At 39.8% G+C, this 23,554-nt stretch overlaps 1 protein-coding gene across 1 annotated transcript in view; it reads left to right on the top strand.

Annotated features, from left to right (window-relative positions):
• Window positions 1-5,018: 5,018 nt before the first annotated feature.
• The window catches only part of SLC1A3 (solute carrier family 1 member 3), a 78,301-nt gene continuing 59,765 nt past the window's right edge, over window positions 5,019-23,554 (top strand). Inside the window, exons 1-2 of the mRNA XM_019737239.3 lie at window positions 5,019-5,158; window positions 6,732-7,008. Of these exons, the coding sequence (XP_019592798.1) occupies window positions 6,828-7,008 (181 nt within the window). The 5' untranslated portion in view covers window positions 5,019-5,158; window positions 6,732-6,827. The remainder of the gene's footprint in view (window positions 5,159-6,731; window positions 7,009-23,554) is intronic.

Consider the following 23,554-nt stretch of genomic DNA (forward strand, 5'->3'; position numbering starts at 1 on the left):
GTTAATAGGGAAAGTGACTTGACAAAAATAATCTAGTCTAACCTCATTTTACAGATGATGTGCAAAATTGGGAGGGAAGGAACATGTGGTTTAGTGATTAAAAAGACAGTGGGAGCAGGAATGGGAGATCCCAAGCTCTAAAGCTAGACCTGGTACTAAGGAATCATGGTACAAGCCAACTTGACTTCTTTATTCATCCTTGTTTTCAAGGATGATGGGTTGAATCCATGATTTGATGAAGTGCCTGAGGGTCCTACCTGGGAAGGGGGGAGAGGAGGACACTGAGATAAGCTCTGATGCCCACCTCCCACCCATTCAATTAGAGCAGCCCCACTTGCGTCTATTTCATACTGTAATGATTGCAAAGGGAATTCATTGGCTTTTTTCTCCCTTTTTTAAGTTGGATGTTTACTGAGGTCCTTTCTCCAAGTCTGAGGATTGCAGGTGGACTGTATTTGTGGTTGTGTTGTGTTCATTTATTCATGCAGCTGCTCTTTACCGAGCACCTTCTATACTGGTTATTGAGAGTATACAGTAGCTACAAACACAGGCTCTGCTCTCAAAAATCTCTCTAGAAAGGGAGAATTACAGAACAAGGTGGTGATCGCTCTGGAAATTTAAGCTCAGGAGCCTTGGGAGCACATAGGAGGGTCACGCAACCTTGTCAGGGATTTGAGCAGGAGCAGGAGAAGTTTAGGATTGGCTTCCTAGAAGAAATTACAGATGGTAGACCTTCCTTTTAAGGAAGGTCCACCACTTTCATTCTATCTGTCTTTAATAAAACTACTGGGTTTTCGTTTGGAAAAATATGAGAAACCAAAATTTCAAGAACTGTTAAGAACATTTGTCATTCCCTGACTGGAATCCGGGGCAAATTGCTTAATCCCTACAAAGCTGCATGTCAACATCTGGATATACAGGACCTGTAATAATAGAGTGTCCCTCAAAGCATTGTCACAAAGACTAAATTAGATAATATGTGTACAAGTGCTTATAAAACTATAAAGCCTAATAAAAATGTTGACTGTTATCATTTCTAGCACTATGCTGAAGGCTTTAATTCCAATTAACCTGCGTGATCTTTCCCAACTCAGCCAAAATTCTGGTGCTTCAGAGGTTTGGCTCATGTTGAGTAACTGGGAAAAATGCCATTTCCCAATGTAAGTCATAAATAATAGCAATAACACTTGCGAAACCTTCATTAAAAAGCAGACCCCCATTAGATTTAACATGGAGAAAATGTGTTAAATTTCTTTAAACCACCATTACGCCCAACTCTCAGCTAATTTGTGATAAAATGGTTGGTATAACTGCTTATCATTTGTGGATCTATTCAGGGGGCTCCTTTTGTTCTTCTTCCCCTTTGTGTTGGGGTTCCCCAGCCCTCTGCCCTTGCTCAGACTGCTTGTTAAAGGGGAACACACTGATAACTACGAGTGAAGTGGACAGGCCAAGTGACCTGGAGAACACACACCTCATCTAATGAAGGCGGTCTGAACTCAATACTGGCCTGTCCCTTGAAAAACCTCAGTATTGTGAGATTGCCTCTATTTTTCAATGGAAATTTTTTGCATTTGTTTTAAATGTGTGAACTATCCCAGTCTGCAAACGCTCCTCTTCCCCCTTGGCTTCTTAACTCAAATCTTACTCATGTACAGGTTTTGCATCAACCTAAAAGTAAAATCACTCCTGTGCATAAATCCTGTGGCTCCTTCTCGCCTAGGAGTTCAAGGTCTTCAATGTGGTGTTTTGGGGCCTTCTCTACATACAGTGTTGAGACCTCCTTCAAGGAGTTCTCAGTCTCGTAGGGAGACCAGGTAAATAGGCCTCAGCACAGAGGTCCCATAACTCTCCGTGGGGCCTGCCATTGCACAGAGCATAATAATATATATGTTTGTGGGCCCCTTGAGGAATGGAACTGGTATTTAGAACACAGTACTTAAGATTTGTTGGATGAATCAATAAGTGAATGCGTGAATGTGATAAAGGTTAATTATAGTTCACCTCTATTTGGGGTTTTCAGGCTTCGTAAGGGCTTAAAGTAAACGTAATTGGTTTAAAATCCAACTCACTATTATTCACCACAGATTTTTTGTGTGTGTTATTTTTCTTTTTACATTCAAACCCAAGAATGAAAAAATCGAGACAAAACAAAACACCAACTACCATAAATACTACTTCTATTCCTGCCACTTCTAGTACTTCCACTAGTTAAATCTGCTCCCATTCATTGTCGTAACATTCTATAATTTCCAAATTCTAGAAGGAGAATTGACACTCTTTATGATGATCCTAAAATGCAAGTTATTTGAACAAGGAATGACAAAATCCCTCATGAAATTAAAAATGAAAGTGGAAAATTTTCGATAAACGTTAAAAGGGTTTTGAATCCATTTTCTTCCTCAAATGCTGAAATTTGATTGTTCTGTACTATGTTACAATGCTTATTGTAGTCATGATCCCTTGTACTTGAAACTAATGAATGGGAATAGTCTAAGCATGGCTGGATTTGGCTGTTTCTTGTTATAGTGACGTTTTTGTCTCAAAAAAAAAAAAAAAAAAAAGAATTTACCTACAACATACTGTATAATAACATGTTCAAAGAAAATTCTTGGAAGACGTTTCAAAAGCAGGAGCATTTGCCACATTTTTTGTTTGTTTGTTCTTACTCTGGAATACCAAAATTAATGTGATTCCTTGGCTCTGTGTCTCCTATCCAGAGTAGCTTTAAATGAAGTGCAGCCTACAGAGGCTTTCTCATAATTTCTTGATCTTTCACTTATTTAGTTTTTCTATGAAGGAAAAATAATGTTTTGGTGCTCAAGAGTTTTATTTATAAAGTAAGGGGGAAAGTGGAAATATGTGTTGAGTAAATCCAGGTTGCCCCAAGGGCATTATTGTTCTAGCTTTCCAAAAGAGAAAGTAGTGCTTAAAAGAAGTAATTCCCAATATTTCCCCCAGACTGAAACCTTGTAATTCAGATGAACTCTGAACTGAGACTCTTTGCATCTCATTTTCTCATTAGGTTTTTATTACAGCCAACAAAACTTTCAGTGGTGAATTACTTCCCTTCTTGAGGGTATACCAGACTCCCATAATGTCTATGCAAACTAAAATAATGAAATAGTTTTTAACCAAGCTTTAGGGATTAGAAACAAGAGGGGGAAAGGGTACTAGGGCTTTCTCATCTCTATGCTAACCGAAGTGTGGTTTTTCTAGTCCTTTTTCTTACCTATGAAAAAAACAGGATTGAAAAGCAGAAATGCCACTTGGCTTGAAACTCCATTTAGAATCATTTAAAGATTCCCTTTTAAATTCCTTTGAAATACTGGGTCACTTCCACAAGAAATGTGGACAAATTACCCTTAAATCCATGCTCAGATAGGACTTCATACAATAAATGCTTTAAAATGTAATCATTGTGTTAAGAAATGACATCTGCTCCACACACCTAAGCCAGAAGTCCAACATAAATATCAGTAATTTTGTTTTAACCCAGAAGGTTGAAAAGCATTTTGTTTCATGCCCTCATATTATGCCACCCATTTATAAAAGTTCTTTAATGTTTACTATGTATCAAGCATAAGACTGGTTTTTGGCCTCAAAGAACTTATAACTTGGTTGAGAAGCCAAAATTTAACAGATTTTCAGAAGAAAGGAGCAGTAGATAACAATATAACTAAGTGTTAAACAGCGTGGTACAGCTGCTAAGTGACCTAGGGCATCAGCAGAAAAGAAAGATCACTGAGAGCTGGGACTGTCAAGAGTATATACTTTCAATAAACTCTTAAAATGATGCCAAATTTAAAGTTGTTGTACTTGCCATTAATTTGTAACTTTAAAGCTTTTACGTGACTCCATTGCTTTCATATCAATAGCTGTTCAAAAGGGCACGCATGGAACAGTTGAAGCTGGCAGGAGACATGTCTTTAGAATCTCCCCTGGATTTGGTAATGAAGGAAAAAGATGCACTTTCTTCTTGGATGACAGCTACAAAAATTAAGCAGATTTTGCGTGTAGAATACGAGATTTAATGAACAGGAATACAGACCTCTGGCTGTAAGTTTTGGAATTGGTTTTGGATTCTATTAAACTTTTTTTTCTTTATGTTTAAACAAGTTCTAAGTTTTGGAGTTGAGTCAGGCTCAAAAAAATTTTTTTATTTCTTAAAATCTGTTTTCGCCATCTATTTTCCTTCTTTAGAAAAGTGCACTAGAAGTGCAAGTTATATGCTCAGGGCATTGATGGGTGGGGCCGGCGGAGGGGGCTACATTTAGCATCCCTTAAAATCAAAGCGTCTATTTGCACAGCAACGTATCTTTTGAAATCACGAAATTTCAAGTGTGTATTTACACTCTTGGTCTTAAATTTTTATTTTACAGTTTAGCAAGGTGCTTTGTTTTTGTACTCACCATTTTAGTCTTTGCAAGGAAGGCAGTTTGAGCTAGATTAGATTTGTTATAATAGAGTTTAAACAGCTTAAATAGAGGCATGTCTCATCTTGTGTTTTGAGTAACTTTAGGCAAGTTTAGAGAATTATAGTAAGCTTTTTTTTTTCCCCTCCCTGTTTGATTGTGTTCCGGGTTTTCCCAAGAAATGTCAGTTATTTCCCCAATTCTAAAAAGAGGGACTCTTTTATAACAGTTGCACAACCAGGCAAAAGAGCACACGCTCGTGTTTCCTAAAGGGAAGGAAACCTGCAATAATGTGAGATAATTAAATTTAGCCTTAGAAAAATCTTCTTTGAAACGTCCTGATCAAGACTTCCAGCTTTCTGAGTATGTGTGTGCGCGTTAGTCTTCAATTCTTCCTGGTCCCGGCTTTGCATTTCTAATGAAAGTGAACTGACAAAGCATGAAAGTGGTCTAAGGAGCAAAACAAAGCCACCAAGCATGCTTCTGGTGCGCCAAGATTAATCAATATTCCAGAAACCTCGGTTTACTCCCTCCTCCCCCTGTGGTGTTTTCATTTTTCCCCACTCCCCCTTTCCCGGGCACAGACTCCGCCCCTTTTCTTAAGTTGCCCTGATAGTAACTTGCAGTTTCAGAGCACATGCATGCCTGTTTCACTGCGTTTTGTTACTCCGCAGCTGTTACCTGCTGGGGAACGCACCTTGCCGTTGCCTGGGGGATCCCCCACCCGTTACAAATCAGAAAAGGTAAGTCTAACGTCCTGTCTTCCTGCTGGGTTTAATTTCTCGTTCCACTTCTCTGCCAATGGATAGTGTCTCCCAAGCAGAGGAGTAGGGAGAGGAAAAGCTAGCCATTTTGGTAGATAAAGTTCATGTTAGTAATTTAATGTCGTGGGTGAGGTGTCTGTTTATGCTGTGTTCTCTGGTAATTTGGAGTTGAGTCATTCAGGACGGATTAGAGGCAGATTGTGGTTCGAGCTGTAGAAACAATCAAGGCTGAACTGGCCTGTTTAAAAGTGACTGGTAAAGGGAATCAGATTAGTAAAAAAAAAAAAAAAAAAAAAAAAAAAAAAAAAAAAATCTGGTCTAGCGTCTTCTCTTCTTCCCTTTTCCCTAAACTTTTAATCTGCTGTGATGTCTTAAACAAGTTGTGGGTCTTATTATCGCTGATACTACCCTGTCATGTTATTTGAAAGTCAAAACTGTTAAGGCAAATCTTTTTCTCCACACTTGGATTTGCCAGGAGCCCCCAGGAGTCCTTTCCAGTTGCCTCCCACACGCCGGCTGCTTGCGTTGCCAGATACACACGTCCACAGGCACCACTCATTTTTACTTAGATGGATCCATGGGGAAAATTATGGATTAGAAATCCTGTAAAACAGCAGAAGGTATCCCTTGATTTTTTCAAAACATCCAGTTTCCACGAAGGAGCGATTTACTTTGATATATTCGAATAACCTAGTAGCACTTTAAAGAAACTAGAAACCACACACTGTAATGTTTGGATGAACACTGGAGTCATCTCTCATCTGTTCTAGGAATCCTAAAATTGAAAATACTTAGAAGCTGGTGATAGTTTCCTCAGAAGACTTCAGTGTATTTGCCACAAAGGCAAATAGTGCATTGTACTTCTACTTGTACCTAAAATGAAAATGAATTATGATTTCAGATCATTTATAGATGTTCCCAGAGTGCTTTGCTTATTTCACAGAAAAAGTTTTCAAAGTTACTCTGTGAAATAGTCACGTGTATTTCCCAAGTCCTGTGGCTACTTGTGTTCTTCTCATGGCCATATTTGCTCATTGATATTTTCATGGTTTGTTTGTTTTTCTTCATGAAGAAGATAGTTACCTTATTATATATAACAGAAAGCACCAACTGTGAAATATCAATATCTTAATTCACTTCACTGACCTGGTTATGCCTTCACCATGTATACAACATAAGCCATCAAGTAATTATTGAGTGTTTCCTGTGCATTTAATTCAACTGGACATTTAGTATTCAGCTAGGTCCTGGGGGATATGGTGGGGGTTGAGGGTGCTCAGTCAACCCAGCTCTGATGAACCCTTTTACAGCCTCATTGGAGGGGGAAAGACAAGTTTTTAAAAATAGAACACAAGTTTCTACTCATATGTTCTAAATTTCTGCACATTTCTCACACGTGGTGCACATTCTAGCCTTGAAACCTGGCATTGCGACTTTGCAGCCCTTAATTCCTACTGAGATTATGCAGTTGGACAACAGCTTCTCCTGGTGGGGAGCTCACTGATTTTCCACCCCTGGAGACTAACTCTTGTTTCTTTCTTTTCTATTCTAGTTGTGTTGGTCTCTTAAAACCAAAGAGGTCTGGCTTTCTGGGGGGGATTCCAAGACATTGAAGTGCAAAGAAAAGACACTCCTGGAGAAGTAAAATATGACTAAAAGTAATGGAGAAGAGCCTAAAATGGGAGGCAGGATGGAGAGGTTCCAGCAAGGAGTCCGGAAACGCACACTCTTGGCTAAGAAGAAAGTGCAGAACATCACAAAGGAGGACGTTAAAAGTTACCTGTTTCGGAATGCTTTTGTGCTTCTCACAGTTACCGCCGTCATTGTGGGTAAGTCATTTGATAACAACCAAAAAAACTGGATCTTGTTTCTCTGGGGCATCTGGCTGCCTGGGAATATTATCAGATTCTCCTTTGAATTTGAAGATTATTTTTCCCCATTAAATGAGTCCATTGGCATGTTTGGAGCAATAAACACATGGGAATCTGAAAGAAGCATCATTAGGCATTATGCAAATCAACTGATTGTGTGGAAAGGGAAGTAAATCAAATGTTTTCTCATCTCCTGGAGGGACAAAAGAGTGATCATTTATTCATTAGGCCTGAGCAGTTAAATAACAAAACAAACACGCAGACTAGATTTGACCAAAATGTAATCTTTATCCAATGTCACTTTCACTTAAAACTAATTTATACAATTAGTACACCCAAAAAATAAGATACAGGTCCCCAGTAGTAATTATATTTTAACTGGTGCTGACTTGAAGCTGAGTATCCAACATTTAGATGTGAAGACTGAATCTTCCGTGTGTTTCCACTCTCTCATAAACTGACTGGGAAAGGTAAATCAGGGAAAATGTTAACACAGATCTCTTTCATGCGTTGCCTTGAAGCATCTGCCATAAATAGTTATACCTTTTTTGAAACATTTCAGCCTCTTACAAATTAACATGGTTGACAGCAATTTGTATTAATAAAACATTATTGTTTTATTTGATTTATTGGTATCTGAAATTACAGTTTTTTACTTATGGGTGGCATTGATCCTACTTTAAAACAGAGCTGAAAAAACTACTTAATATAACTTGGAACTTTTGACTAAACCCATGTAGAAACTCTTTGGCTGATAAACAAGTTAGTTAATGCCATACTATAAAAAAATGTTTAACTTAAATTCCTAATAATTTGCCGCCAAAAAAAGGCATTTGTGTACAGTTTTAATCTCTACCTTGGTGTTTGCCAAGATCTCCATCAAATATAAAGAGGTAATGACAATAAAAACTAAGAAAATTCTGTAGCATGTAAATGTAATTATAACTCTATCCAAAAAAAAAAAAAAAAATAGGATTCTTAAATTGCAGGTAAATAGGAATATCTCAGAAGAGTAGTTTGTCACAAGACTATAGATATATTCCATTTCAACATCGTTGGCTCCTTTTAGTAATAGTTGGTGATTAATGACTATGTGATTAATTTAAGAGATGCCAAAGAGAAAGTGACATGATTGACTCAGGGAAGTAATGGCTTTCTTTGGTAGGTTCCCAGGTTTCAGTACATTCCTGAAAGAAGTATTTCAGTATTGTGTCATTCTCTTGGAAGTTGATGTAAAATGTGGTATGCGCACCTCGTGTTTTGCTTTGAATTATAGTCATTGTCAAGACAAGCAATAACTGCATAATAATAGTGAACATTTAGATATAGTACTATTCCAGCTATTTTCTAGGCGTTTTGCGTATATTAGCAGACTTCATCCTTCAGCAAGCCTATGAAGCGAGTGGGTAGGGATGATTACTATGATCTTCATTTTATAGAGAAGACTGAACGTGGAGAGATCAAGCACCTTGCCCAAAGTCATGCAGCTAGTAAATGCTAGAGCTGCAAGTCAGACTCAGGCTGTCTAGTAGGAGGGGTCATTCATTCTCTAAACCACTTTGCCATCCTGCCCCTCTGTTCTGCTGACTAGTTGACATCTTGTGAGAGATGCCAGGAGACGAAACGCTGCTGTGTTGGTAGAGGTCAATTAGCGAGCATTGCTAGATACAGTCACTTAGCATTGTCATTTTACTCTGATTTAAACTCAGCAGAAAACTTACATTTCTTCTACAAATGATTAAACCACATCTCTCTCATTCCTTTAACAAATAACCATTTATTTTGCAATTCTATACATGTAATAATGGAGCTCAATGATACTGGAGTATGTTTGGAAAAGATGCCAAAACAGTTATTCAAAACGGTATTCTAAACACGAGAAGAGTTCAATTTCTAGGATAGAAATGTTTCAGTTAAAGAATAGAGGAATGGAAAGTAATAAAACCCTAACACGGAAAGCAGATTGATGGAGAAAGAAGTTCCTAAGTGATTACAAAGAAATAACATCTCTAATAGAAGGAAGAGAACGCCAGCATTTGAAAGTCCATTTTCTCTATGATTTCTGGATCATTTCCTAGCCCAATGAGGGCTTCCCTAAGATTTGTGAGAACTGCAATGAATTGGCTAAGCTGGGGTACATAACTTGGCAGGATGCCCTCGTGGTTGGCTTTTCTAATGGAAACTGAGGAGGTAGAGTAACAAGAAGAAGGCACTAACAAAGAAACAAATAAAAAGAGCTCATTGACAGTCAGGGAGACCACTGAGTCTCCACCAAAGACTTGGAATCACAAACAGACAACATAGTAGCAAACAGATTTAGGAGAGAAGGAAGAACCCCTTCAGTTATCTCTTGGTGTGTCTTCCATTGAGGGACCAGTGGAAACAAAGGCTCCATTTAGCTTGTCACTGGCTACCATGCCTACATCAGCCCTAAAAGAAAAAATAGAGAAAGAACATGTCTGAACATTAACGCTCGAATTTACTTGCTGCAGCATAGGAATAAATTGTAAAGATGCTAGCAGGGAGAATGAAATAGTTATTTTCCCCAAAGATGAGATGAGGAACTATAGCTATTACTTCGTTTTCAAATTCTTAGGTTTTAATCACTTTTAGTAAAAAAGACTTGGAAAACCTATATATTGGAGTAAATTTTTTGTTCAATCCATTTTGTTTTGTCTTTTAGAAATAAAATGAATGTATATTTAGTATGTAGAAACGGAAACTAGAAAATATTATGGAAGAAGAGGAGAGACATGTGAATCCATATATTCAGAATAAAGCAGAGAATTGTAAATATTTTAGTACCAATTCCTCTGCAAGCACAGACATAGAACCACTTGTGCAACTTGATGTCATTTCTAATAACATTTCTAATATCATTTCTAAGTGATGTCAGAGGCTGAGTGTGCCATGCCCATGTAACAAAGCCCGTGTAATAGGAGCAGGTTAGCGACCTGAGAGAAGGCAAGGCCAAGTGTCGAGTCCCTTGAAGAGAATCCATTATTGAAGCATTAGATAAAGTGTCTTCCAGGGCTGTTGCAGACATGTGTCTGACAGAAACCACACTGAGAGGAGTGGTTACTGTCTTTCTTCCTTCAGGAAGCACTTTCTTATTTCAAACTGTGGTAAGTTATGTTAGAGTGACGTCAGACATCTTGCTGCCAGACAGGATAAGTCCTTTGTCACAGAATGCCCACTTTTTCCATGTCCAGGGAATGAACAGCACAATAAAAATGAAATCTCAGGCCAAAGAATTATGACGAAATGGATCATAAGATCAGCTGCAAGGGGAAGGAATCTATAAGTAGAATTGCAGGTTTTACGTGAGGGAGTTCACAAACACAGCAACTATCACCTACACACACACACACACACACACACACACACACACACACACACACACAGAGTCTATGTTTGGGATGTCCTTTCTATAGGTTTGGGAGAAAGTGGTGACTTCTCAGGAAAGAAAACATACTGACTAAATGTGTATGAAGCCTTTCTCACCATCCACTAATAATCTTTGACATTAAATTTAAATTGCACTAAAATTCAATGCAATTTCATAATATCTCTGAAGGATAAGAGACTGGTCACCATGGCTGCCTCTTGAGATAGGAGCTGGGTGTCTGGGGAATGGCATGGAAGGAATATTACTTTCCTCTAAATAAGTTTTTGTATAGTTTGAATGTGTTAACCACATTAATGTATTGTCTACTATTATCTATTATCTGCTAAATAAACAAGTTAATTATTTTGTTAAAAAAAGATTCAGTGCTGTTCAGCAAGTTAATGTTGAATGCTGTGTATCTGGCCCTGTGCTATGCAGTGGGCATTCTCTACCCTCAGGTACTTTAGGAGGAGAGATGGATGCAAATGAGGTGACAAAGGAATATACAAGTTTCAGAGGTGGTAATAGGGAAGTTTGTAATTAAGTCTAAACATTTTTTCAAAGATCATATTATGCATACTGTTCTATATCATACATGATGTCTTTCTGTATTGGCACTTTAAAGGTTCCAGTTTCTTACTAGCAACCACATTGGGAGCCCTAGATGTGCCATTGGGGGAAAATGTTGCTTTCAACCTGGATAATACGCCAGCTGTATTATTTAGCAGCTGTGTGATCCTAAAGAAGGTTTTTCACTGCTTCCAGCTTCAGTTTCCTCGTCTATCATTACACGTTCAATATATATTGCAAACTTACACTGTTGTGTTGTTAGTGTATCAGCTTTATTAAATCCTCACAACAAGCCAGGGATGGAGGGCTTTTTTGTGTTTTTTATTTCTGATTTTACAAATGCGACCACTGAAGCTTAGATTCTTATCCCACAGTTGATGCACATTGAGTGGGATTCAAATCCACAATTCTGGCTCCACACTCCTACTCTCATCCACCACACTGTGCTGGGTGCTGGTCCCTCCCTCAGGGAATGTCCCTTCTTATTTATTACAGCAGCTGGTTAGGGATGTGCACTGACATCAACAGGATGGATGGGAAGGAGAAGTTGAATGGAGACCTCATTACAAGGGTCTTCCTGAGTCCTGGTATTTGATTGCACGTGAGGGTTGACAGAAAAGGTGGACTGCAAGCCGCTGGTCCGATTTCTGGCTTGGGTGACCAAGTGGTGATGGTGCCACCAGTAAGGGTAGAATACAGGAAGAAGATGGGAGAGGGGTGGATAGTAAGTTCAGTTTGGGGCATGTTGAGTTTGAGACGCGGGATGCCACTACAATACAGACGCTGTGCAGGAGGTTCACCATAAATATTTGGAAGGTGTTCATACCATCTCCAGACTGAATGAGGACTGCTTCTGTCTTTGAATGTTAAATGAATAATGATCAATGAAGCCGATTATCCTAATGCATAAGCTACCCTGTAAGAACGTGCAAATATTCTCAGAACAGTATTAATTCTAGGGACCTTCTCGATTACTAAAAGCAGTCATCTCCCAGGAATGCTGTAGTGGTACCCTGTTGCGGGACACCTATGCAGTATCTAGCTGAGTCAGTCATTTCAACCAAAAGAGTTCATATATATGGTTAATTATCAGCTGCTGCACTGAAGTGACCGATAGTGGGACCAAACTCGCCAACTACTTGAGCTAGTGGTGTCGGTACCATCTGGCACTGCTGCTGACATCCTGTAAGCTTACTGGGGAAAAGGTATCTTCACACAGGTTGAACAATAGGAATCCAAAGAATAGTGAACAGATTTTTGGGTTGGGATTTATGGTTCCTTCAACACTCCCTGGGTATGAGAATGGAGAGAGGGAGCTTCAGGAAGCTGAGAGGAGAATGGCCCATCACTCACAGAAGCTCCCCGGCAGAGGGCTGGGAGGGAAGGGTTAGGCCTTCAGAACCGAGAAGCTGTGGATTTGCAATGTCCAGCGCTGGAGAAATGATGCAGGGAGAGGGTGTAAGCACTTGAGCTTGATTCTCTGCTTCATCTTCTCCCCCAGGGGAGCAGACATACAGAAAAGTCATCAGGGACTGCAGTATGTGCTCGTGGCACACTTGGATCCCAGGCTTCTCTCCCACCTTCTCAAAAAGCATTTTAGGGAGCTGCCTCCTCTTGTGGGGAATGGATCAGATGCTTAGGTTTATGTCCCAGTTCTGGAACTGAGCTTCTGTTATTCCCATGCAAAATAGACTAATTATAATACCTCTCTGCCAAAACTTATATCCCAGTTCTGCCATTTACAACCATGTAACCTTAAGTAATCTCTTAAATGCTTGGCAGCTAAAATATCCACAAAAACTGTAAACCCCTTGTCTTTTGCTTCCATCTTTGCTATGGCATCAAATGAAAATACACACTGATTTGATGATGCTGATCGTCCAGGGAACTGAGACCCAAGGGTGTGCAGAGAGACAGCGGGGGAGGAAGGAGAGAAGATGGTCACCTGGTTTAGGTCTAGAAGTGGCTTGTGTTTCCTTGGCTGGAGGAGAGAGCCAAGGGAGTTGTCGGCAGAGACTTAATAGTTGTCAAGGGCTTTGAGAGGCAGAGATGAAAGCCTCAGAGTAAATGATACCATCATTGTCAGTCTCTTACCTGCCTGGTCTCCTGAGCCAAAGTAGAAAGTAATCCCCAAGCAGCTGTTACCACAATACAGACAGCTCAATGGAGAAAGCACCTGACAGCAGATGTCTCTCTCTTTTGGGAAAATGCACAGTCGCAGAGAAAATGTTTTCACTACATGTTTTAACATACTCCATAGTGCATTTATGTTCATACCATTCGGGACCAATCTGAGAGTTCACCACCGCCTTGGTTTCTCCTTTTCTCCAGTGTTTTGGGAGAAAACACTTTTCTCTAGTGCTCATTAACTGCCACTCCCATCAGACGAGATAAGGGTTTCTGGAAACTTGGGAGAAATGTTGCTGATTTCTAACAGAGTTGGTAAAGGTCATTTGGAAGTAGAGGGTCGAAGGCTTAATGTTGTTCTGAGATTATCTCTGGATTTTATTTTGCTCTCTCTTCCTGCTAGTTCAGATCATGAGAAAACTGAGCAGGCAATTTCAAATTTGTTTCTCTTTCAAATAGGTAATCAAATAAGCAGGTGTATTGAGAACAATTACCTGCAGCAATGACACCTTCCATTATTGCAGTGGCACAGTTTCTAAAGCTCTGTCCCATTGTACCACACTCTAGCAGTGTAAGCCCAGGGCCAGTCCGTCCCCTTCTGAATAGCATCTGTAAATGTCTGGAATGCAGCTGAGAAAGCACTGAGAGTCTAAAGTCCTGGTTACAGACCCAGCTCTGCCATCAACTAACTCAGTTTATGATTTAGGACAAATCTCTGAGCCTCAGATTTTTTTCATCAGTGAAGTACATTTGCTTCCAACTCCACATTCTATTATTTAAAGTCTAGTTTGCCTTCTTCTAAAGCAGAATATGTGGAATAAGATACACATGTATTTTCTTTCCAGTTCATGATGCTATACAATTTTAAAGACCTTTTTCCTATCGTGATTGTCTCCTAACCCATCCTAGCCAGTCTCTCCAACTGAACAAGCAACCTCCTTCTCTTGGTTTGAATTCCTGAGGACTGTCTGTTTCCAGACTCTGGATGTGATGATCAATGTTTCCTCACCAATGTTTGAGGACACAAGTGAGGCCCACATCTGCAGAAGCCACCTCTGCCTTTTTGTCTTCTGCCCACCTCTCATAAATCAGAAGAGGAAAATCGTGGGCCTTTGTTTTCAGTATAGAGTAAACAAGGTTGTGAAGCGCCTACGCTGCTTGGAAGAGGCAACTGGAATTTAAGCACCATCTTTTCCAAGTTGTACATTCCAGGTGTTGGAGTACTTGATATTTATGGAACACTGGGGTGCTATCACTCATCAGCTATTTGGTCTGGCAGCTAAGTGAGCTATAGCATTGCTGTGAGATGCGGAAACACACAGAACACTCAGGACACAAAGGTTAGCCGCTGTGCTCACCGAGGATAAAATGAGGCATTTTACGTCAAGTATTGGCACTCCAGAGCTCCATTGCCCAGAGCTCCTTCCCTACACCAAGAATACTCAAGTGGTTTTGAAACCAAAAGAGAATTAAAACCCCAAAACTAGGTAAAGAAAGATATACCCTGGATGAATTGAGATAAAGTGGGGGAAAGGCACTCCTTTTTTTCTCTGTGTATCATATCAGAGATTCGAAGGTGAACTTAGGAACAGCGAGTTGAAAAGCACACTTAAGTTTTGAATTTCAAGACCAGTTTCTGTCTCCAGAGAGAGCCACTCCATTCTTCTGGTCCCCAAAGAGACTTCTCCAGTTCTCCAACCATGATTCCAGGCCACAGACTGCTGCTGCTTCCCAGAGAGAAAACAGTGGGCTATTAGTGACAGACTTTGTGTCCCGAATCTTGTAAGATGAAGCTCATTTATCCCTAATGAGAGTAGAGATGGACAATTGCTGCCCTTCTCACCCTGAAAAGATGACCCCTGCTTTTAGACATATTGCATCACTTGAAATTCCATCTTGAAAGCAAGGAAGGCAAAACCCCAGGGATACATGCGCTCACTGGTGTCTTCAGCTCATTGATGAATGTTACGGTAAAGGCGTCAAGAAGAAAATGACGAGTCTTTTAAGAGACGGCCTCTGACTGAAGTTGTCTTCTTATCTGTTTGCTTATTTTTGTGTTCTTAGGTTTGCTTTTTTTGAAGCAACTGAAGTAGTCATGGAAACAAAGCTGAGATTCAGTAAACTTCCCGGGGCTTTGCAGGTTCTGGCATTGCATTGCTTTACACACGCATGTTACCTCTGCCGAGTGGTTCACACCATGAGTTTTCAGTTTTCGTAGCCTCGGAACTCCAAGGGCTAATTGACTGAAGCACCACATGAGCCCATAATGATTGAGTTCAAAGTTTTTTTCAGATTCACTTCCTTTTCTCCAGAAAAGGAGCTGTTTCGTCAGAAAGTGATCCATTTACTATCCATCTGAGCACAGCTAATGATTTTCCTCTTCATTGCCCCAATTAAGTAAACTCATTGTGAAAGCAAATTAAAGCGGAATTGAGGAGAAACCAACCCAGACCCAAAGTGACTTTTTAAAAAGCATCTAGGAGAAAAGATGTAGAATAGAATTCAGTAAGATTTTCTTATACTTGTGGGCCATTTTTCTGCTTATCTATTTTATTATTTTACTTGTGAAGTAAATAAACTTATACTGCCCCAAATCAAAAAGTACAAAAGGGTATGGAGTGAAAGTATTCCACCCACCCATGTTTCCCAGGGATCCAGTTTACCCTTCATCAGTTTCTTGTATGCCTTTAGAGTTATTTTATGAGCATAAAAATAAATACATATTTATTGTTTTGCCTTTTGTATACAAGTGGTAGCATAGTGTATATAGTCCACTTCGCACCTTGCTTATTTCACCTCACAATATTTCTTGGCTATCATTCCTATGAGCACATAAAAGCACCCCCCATTCTCCCCTGGGGCTGCATTGCATGAGTGTACCATAATGCATTTAAGTAATTCCCAATCGATGGACGCTCAGGTTGTCTCCAACCCTTAGATATTATTTTTTAAACGGTGTAATGAATGCTCTTGTATAAAAGTTAATTTCACCCAGGTAAAGTGTATCTGTGAGATACATCCCTAGAAATGAAATTGCTGAGACTAAGTGTACACACATTGGTAATTTTGACAGGTATTGCTAATTTATACCCCATAGAGGTTGTAATTTACTTTCCCAAACTGTGGGATTTAAAAAGAGTTTGCCACACTTCTGCCACTGCCAGAAGTCCAGATAAGTGGACTTTTCCATTTGCATGGGCTGGCAAGCATATGACAGACAAGCAAAAGGCGTAAGGGGAACTTAGAAAATTGTACATATATTTCACTTCCAATTTCTACTCACTCAGAACAGTAATTTTTTTTTCCAGAAAGGAAGGCAACAGCTTCTGATGATTTTAGTTTCTGTTTCTAAAATAGATTATTTTAAATGACAGTGGACTGGACCTTTCAAAGACCTGTAGGATCATTTGTAAATTAAATTACCGGTCTACATAGCCTAGGTTAGTGCGATTTTAGGAAGAGAGCACCAGGCTTTTCACAATTGCAGGGTTCTTCTGATACAGTGGTCTCTCAGAGTTGCATACCATGTGGACTCAAGTCTGCATCTGCACCTTGCTTGGTCACCGGTCACCCGGTAGTTTCATCGGGACACCACTGGTAGAACAAGGCTGGAGCAGGTATTTCCCACCTCCAGCGACAGGAAATACCAAAGGACAAAAGACTGAGCCCAGCCAAGGTCCAAATCTCTGAAGGATGTGGGAACAGAGGAGTGGGGGAGGGTGGAGAAGTTGCCTCAAACAGTAACTTCTCACCAGGAAATATCTGGAAGTTGGGGCTGAAACAAAAGAACAGGGACCAGCATACCCCCTGGGCAGGTAATTCACCATTCTGCTCTTGCCCTCTTTGTAAAATCAAGCTAGTAGAACTTTATATCCACCAGCTTCATTCAGCTGGCATGAGACAGACTATGACTTCTCCAAGATTGGCTACAATGTAGCCAAGTTCTGAAATAGAAACTTTTATTTGACCTCGCAAATAATTATTTATTGCATACCTATCATTATAACTATAATGGCAAAATTGATAAAGCATTTTTGATAAAGATTTCATATACATTATCAAGGATTTTAGAATTCATTAGAAGAAACAAGATTGAATGCATATAAAGCAGCTAAGATTTATAATGCTTTTTGGTTTACATGGTTCCCTTAGACTCAGAACATTTAACTGAGAATACTAAAGTTCAAGGGGATCTTAGATACTACATCTTCTGATCGATCCTTCCCATTTTTCAGTTAAAAGAAAAAAAAAAAAAAAAAAAGGCCCAAAGAGACTGTGTGATGTGAAGATACGGGGTGTGGAAACAGGCAGATCAAAGTTTGAAACCCCACTCTGCCAACACCACTTAATGGCCACGTGACCTTGGACAAATGGCTCATTCTCTCTAGGGCTCAGTCTCCTCTTGTATGAGATGCTGATATTGAATCCTGCAGGTTAGATATGAAGATTTAATCATTGAAGAGAAGTATCTACTGACATAATTTACTGGCAGTATCAGGCCCAGAAACCTCATCTCTGACTCAGTTCGTGATCTTTCTACATCATCACACCTGCTGTTCCTCAGACTCAAAAAACCTGCCTCGTGAGAGCACCAGGGATCAGGAGCCATCACTCCTATGCTAGGAATCTCGAAATCTAAGCATCAGAGAAATCATGATTCAGTCAAGAACCAGTTTCACAGATCATGAGAGAGAAATCACAGTTTGGAAATCACTACCCACATTTTCCTAAGGGTAGTCTCCTATGCTCATGGAGGGCAGTAGGGAATAAGATTTACTGTGGAACAAAGTGATTCCTCCATCCAGGAAACCGTTCGACACCAGCTGGGGGCCAGGCGGTGATGAGTACTAATCATCTGAAAGAGAATAAGTCATCCTCTTTGTTCATTCATTCAATAATATATTGAGCACCTGCTATGTGCCGGGACATGTTTTAAGGGTTTAATACACATCAGTGCACAAAACTGGGGGGGTGGGGGGGGGGAACCTGATCTCATGGAGCTTATATTTTAGCAGGCAGAGACAACAATAAGCATACTAAGTTGGAAAATTATATTGTATTTTGGAAGGTGATAAGACCTACTGAAACAAATAAAGCCAGATAAGGGAGAAGAAAGTTCAGGGTAGGCCTTATTAAGAAATTGCCGTTTGAGCTAAGTCTTAAAGGAAGTGAACCTTGTGATTTCTGGGAAGAGTGTTCTAGGCAGAGGGAAGAGTGTTCCAGCCCAAGGGTCATAAAGTGGGAACTTGTCTAAGGTGACGGAGGAACAACAAGTAGGCAAATGTTGAAAGAGAGAGAGGCAAGGGCGAGAGGAGTAGGAGATGGGTTCTAAGTATGTGGAGCTACGGGAGCAGGCCAGGTGCAGCCATTGCATGGCCTTAGGCTTTTACTCCCCGTCAGATGGGAAGCCAGTGGAGGGAACCGAGAGGAGTGATATTGACCTAGGTTTTGAAATGGTCCTTCTGGGTATTATGCTGGGAATAGATTGTAGAGGGTCCAAAGTGGAAGAATGGAAACCAGTTAGAAGGCTACTGTAGTAATCTGGGCAAGAAGGAGGGTGACACTTAAATCCTAGAGCCTTCTTTGTTTATATTGGGGGGGGGGACCTGAGGCTGAGGGACGGTCACATAGAGAGTTCAAGGTAGGGCTAGGACTAGAATCCCAACATCACTCATTCACCAAACACCCAGAGAGCATCTTCTCTATCGATGTGTCTACCCCACAGGAGAAGCAGCTTGGTGAGGACTACAGGTTAGAAAACTCCTAACCACCCTCTCCTGCTCACTTATGACCTGTTACCTTGCTTCCAACCAACAAAATATGGCAAAGGTGATGGATGTCATTCCTGTGATTTTGTTATGTCATACATTAAATCTAATACATTACATCTAATGATTGCTGTAACTTTGAGAAAGTAGTACTGTTTTTTGTTTTTTTTGTTTTGTTACAAAAATGAAAAAATTCTTAGCTGGGAAATAGTATTTTGTCATGTAAAACCAGTGATGCACTATCAAAAATATTTGATACTGTTATTTCCTTGAGCCATCTCTCATATACGTGGCCAGCGTGATCCCCTTTCTGGCTAAAGATCTATAGGCAAGCTTTTCCTGAGTATGTGTTTGAATATCCTTTGACTGGTTTGCTGTGTAAATGCTAGAAGAGCTCCTTGGCCCATCGTGGGTGGGCATTTGGTAGATTTCTTATGAACAGCATCATGTGAGGTCTCAAGATCAATGCCACTATTACTTTTAGATTCTCGCCTGGCATCTGCCCTCTTTTGGGGAATCATCTCGTTTTCTTTTTCATTCTGAGTAATAATTCTAGAAGGCTTTGTTCTGCCAATTTGTTCATGACAAAGTTTGGAGATGAGGCAGGAACTTCGTAAAATTTTACTCCAGCATTTACCAAAAGATAAATTGGGTGATTTGGTCCAAATTTCACGTCAAATTTTGCCTCCTTCTTTTACTCTGAAGTATTTTCTGGCTTTTTAATATGTTCCATATTTTTTTCAGATTAAATATGGACCAGTTTCTTAAAATAGGTCTCTGGCTTTTAACTTGTGTGTGTTTGGCTTTCAAAAGCAAGCCTGTGGTGTGTTCTCTCCGAGGTTCCAGTGCACACATTGTCTCAGTTTAGAAAGCAAAGTGATATTTAATCTTCCAAAGGAGTGTTTGTTGTATAGACTCCCCAGGGGAAACAGTGAACCCCCAAAGGACTCCCTTCTTGAGCTCTCCACATCAGGACAGAAAAAGTGTTTAAATAAAAATACATCGCTGTTCATAGGACTCAACCAGCAGAGATAATTTTGATCACCTAAAGCATTCCAGTTAAAATATTTCCTAGACTCCAGAAATCTTGTTAAAATATTAAAACAGGAATGATAAAAGAGTGTTGACTGAGACTGAGCAATCTGGATAATGCTCGCGACATCTACGTATTACATAATGTCACCAAGATGGAAACTTCGCCAAGTTTGCTTCAGCCCTAACAAATCCTCTTGGGAAGTCATTCTGATTATCATTGTTATTTTTGCAGAGAAATCAATAATAAAACATCTGTTCGTTTGCACTAAAGATCTGTTGGCCATAAAGGCTTTTATTAACTCTGGGAACATCCAATCGATGTGCTACAAATAAGTACCCACTAATGGAGCTCAGCTCTGCAGAGGCAATGAGCTGCTTTACCGAAGGGAAGCAGGCCTCCCCCACCCTGCTGCCTCTTGAATTGATCTGAAGGGCAGAGTGTAGGAGGCTCTGAGAAGCCTGTGCATCAGGCTGTGAGAACGTGTTTCAAGGAAGGAGCTTTTTTCATTGCTGGGCTAGAATGTAATCAGAAACCTGAACTGCTTACCCAAAAAAGCAGTCTTTGCATTCAGAGCATTTCCTCTTGATTTGACTCTGATAGCTGGCTGGCCTTATCACCCTGGCTTCAGCCCTAACGCTGCCTGTCACAGCAGAAAGCTGAAGAAAAATGTCTTTTGTTTATTCATTCAACAACTGAATTGGAAAATGCTAGATGTTGACCTCATTAAGTACAACTAACAAAACCTTTCCCCAACTTAAGCTCCACATTTAGTTAACATAATTCAAAATAGACTGAAAAGGTAGGCAAAATATTGTATATTAACTTAGGCCTTTAAATTAGTACCATGGCCATTGAGAGGCCATGAGTGCAGCATAGTGGGTAAAAGTCTGGGGCCTGGGTGTGAAGACTTCCTCAGCCACTCCCCTTGCCTGGGGGAAGTAAACTGACCCCTCTTTACATCGACCATGGCTCCAACCTATACCATTTGTGTGGTTTTGGCAGTTTACCTGCCCTCTTATGACACTGGTTCGTTATCTGTGAATTGTGGGTATTACTAGTCCTGGCCTCCATGGTATTTGTGAGTCACTGTGCTTGTGAGGGCTTGACATCTTGCATGTAGTGAAGACTGTTAGCTGTTGTCATTAAGCATGGGAACCTGAGGCCTGTTTGGGTTTTTAAAAAACTTTTATTTATTTAAATGTGTCTTTCCAGGACCCATCAGCTCCAAGTCAAGTAGTTGTTTCAATCTAGTTGTGGAGGGCACAGCTCACAATGGCCCACATGGGGATCGAACCGGCGACCTTGTTGTTAAGAGCACCGCGCTCTAACCAACTGAGATAACCGTTGGCCACCCCTGAAGCATGTTTTTTATGTAATGTCCTTCTCACTGTTGTTACTGATGGTTTCCAAGAATTAAAATCTGTGCCATGGAGGAAAAGAAGCAGGCTATTTTAATGAATAAATTTGAAATAAGTTTAGTTAAATCATTCCATAAAAAGGGACTTAGTGTAACCATTTTAAACAGTGACCTGGTACAAATAATTTTGAGTAGAACCTGTGATGGGTTGAAAGAAGTGCTGGGTGCCTCCAGGACATCTGTAGCATACCCAAGATTATTACTCAAATGCTTCTACGATTTAGGGGTTAGAGATGGTGAAGACCCAGGAGCCAGACTCATTGGAGAATTTGATCACCTTAAACATTCCAGTTAAGATATTTCCTAGATTCCCAGGCCCAGGCTGCAAGGATGTGTTTGTGTTTGAGAGGCATTAACATGTGGTAGAAAGGGCACTGAGCTTTGTTTAGAATCCCTCTTACTAGCTCTGTAACCCTGAGCAGGTTAACTAACTTCTGAGCTTCAGTGTCTTCACCTTGAAACTAGACATGGTAATATCTGCCTCATAAAGTTGTCATGAGGATCGTGCCACCATTAACATGAAGTCAGGGCTCGGTCAGTTGTCCCCTTCCCCAATGTGACCTCTTCTCCAAGAGTAGAAATGGCTCGCTTGGTAAACCCAGAGAGAGTAAACAGACCAAAGCGGAGTCAGGGATAACACTGATTCCTCTAAACAACTCCTGTCTTCAAAGCATTAACCTAAAACTATACCTTATCAATAAATGATGTGTCCTCTCTGCTATGCCTACTATAAAGAAGAGTTTTTAGGAAATGTGGGTTCTGCATTGGAGAATATAAAGAAACTGAGACATTCTAGTAGCTGATGCCGGGACTAAGCTTCCAAGCAAGACCAGCTTGTTGACTGGAAGGAGATGAAAGAAAAGTATCACCACCTCTTGAGACTTTGCCTCCCTGACTGTCTTGCTGTTGCCCTGTTAAATATGTATTTGGCAGATTGGAGAGTTAAGAGATTTAACTTCACACAGTGCCCAGAATCCATTCATGGAGCCAGCTTACTTTATCTCCTAACACATAGGTAGATGAAAATTGGTTGCCCTGAGTAAATGCAGGGTTTGATGGGAACGGAGGAGAGAAGGTACACGGAGCACCCAGGGAGGGAAAGAGGCTGGACACAGCCGGTGTGGTTGCAGAGAGGAGAGGAGAGTCAGTGTTGGCACACATTAGACTTGGGGCATGGGATCAGGTGCCCCTAGTATTTAGAAAAAACAATCCCTTCCTTCATTACACTGACTTTCTTTTGCTTTTGGAAACTGCATCATTGGTAGAGCAGCTATTCTGCCAATTTTTTTAATCTAAATTGTAACTTAAATAGGTTTTATGGACTAGCCTGGATCCCACCCACCCTTCGAAATGTTGTGTACGAGTAAATATATTTCTAATAACAGCCAACTTAGAGATGACCTTGTCAAACCAAACCTGGTCTTAAAGTTTTACTTGAAGGATATTTAAAATTCCTAATAGTTTGATATGTTCAAATTCCAAATGACCAAATGAGTTTCCTGTGTTTACTGTGCATATTTTTTGTTATAATTGAGTGACAAAAGTTAAAATGCATTTAAATAAAGATCAGAAAATATAATCAATTCCAGTGAAATTATATTTGACTAGAAGTAAATTTTATAAATATCTATTATAAGATGAAGCACTTATCTCAGTGTGACTTGGCCTTTATATGAATAAGGAAGAAAGGTCTAGATATAACCAGAGTCTTTTATTATTCCTACATGCTTCTGTGCTTCTGTGTTGAAAAATACACACTGAAAATTGGAATTAAATGCCTTACCCTAACTTAAGCTCCAGGAAGAGTAAAGGTTCAATATTTTAAAACAAAGCAAGCAAACAAAAAAGGAAAAATGAGTTAAAGATTTATTAAACTTGGGTAGGGGAGGGAAATTAAAGTTTATAACTCTTGAGGAAAATAGCTAATATAAATTTTATAAAAATGCAAAACGCTTGTATATTTTGAAGTAATAATATATGGCAAGCAAATTAGAAAAATAGTTTTAGCAAATATTATGTTACACATAGGCAAAGTGTGATTATCTTTATTACATAAAGAATCTAAACCAAATACATACACACATATACATAAACTCTTAAATTATTAGGACTTAGAAAATGCTTGGAGAAAATACAATTGGGAGAAACGGTCGATATCATTAGATATTAAGTAAATTAAAAGGAAAATAAAAACACAT

Source organism: Rhinolophus sinicus, chromosome 3 (genome assembly GCF_057876585.1).
Source record: "Rhinolophus sinicus isolate RSI-liver-muscle chromosome 3, RSI-T2T, whole genome shotgun sequence".
NCBI classification, from domain to species: domain Eukaryota; kingdom Metazoa; phylum Chordata; class Mammalia; order Chiroptera; family Rhinolophidae; genus Rhinolophus; species Rhinolophus sinicus.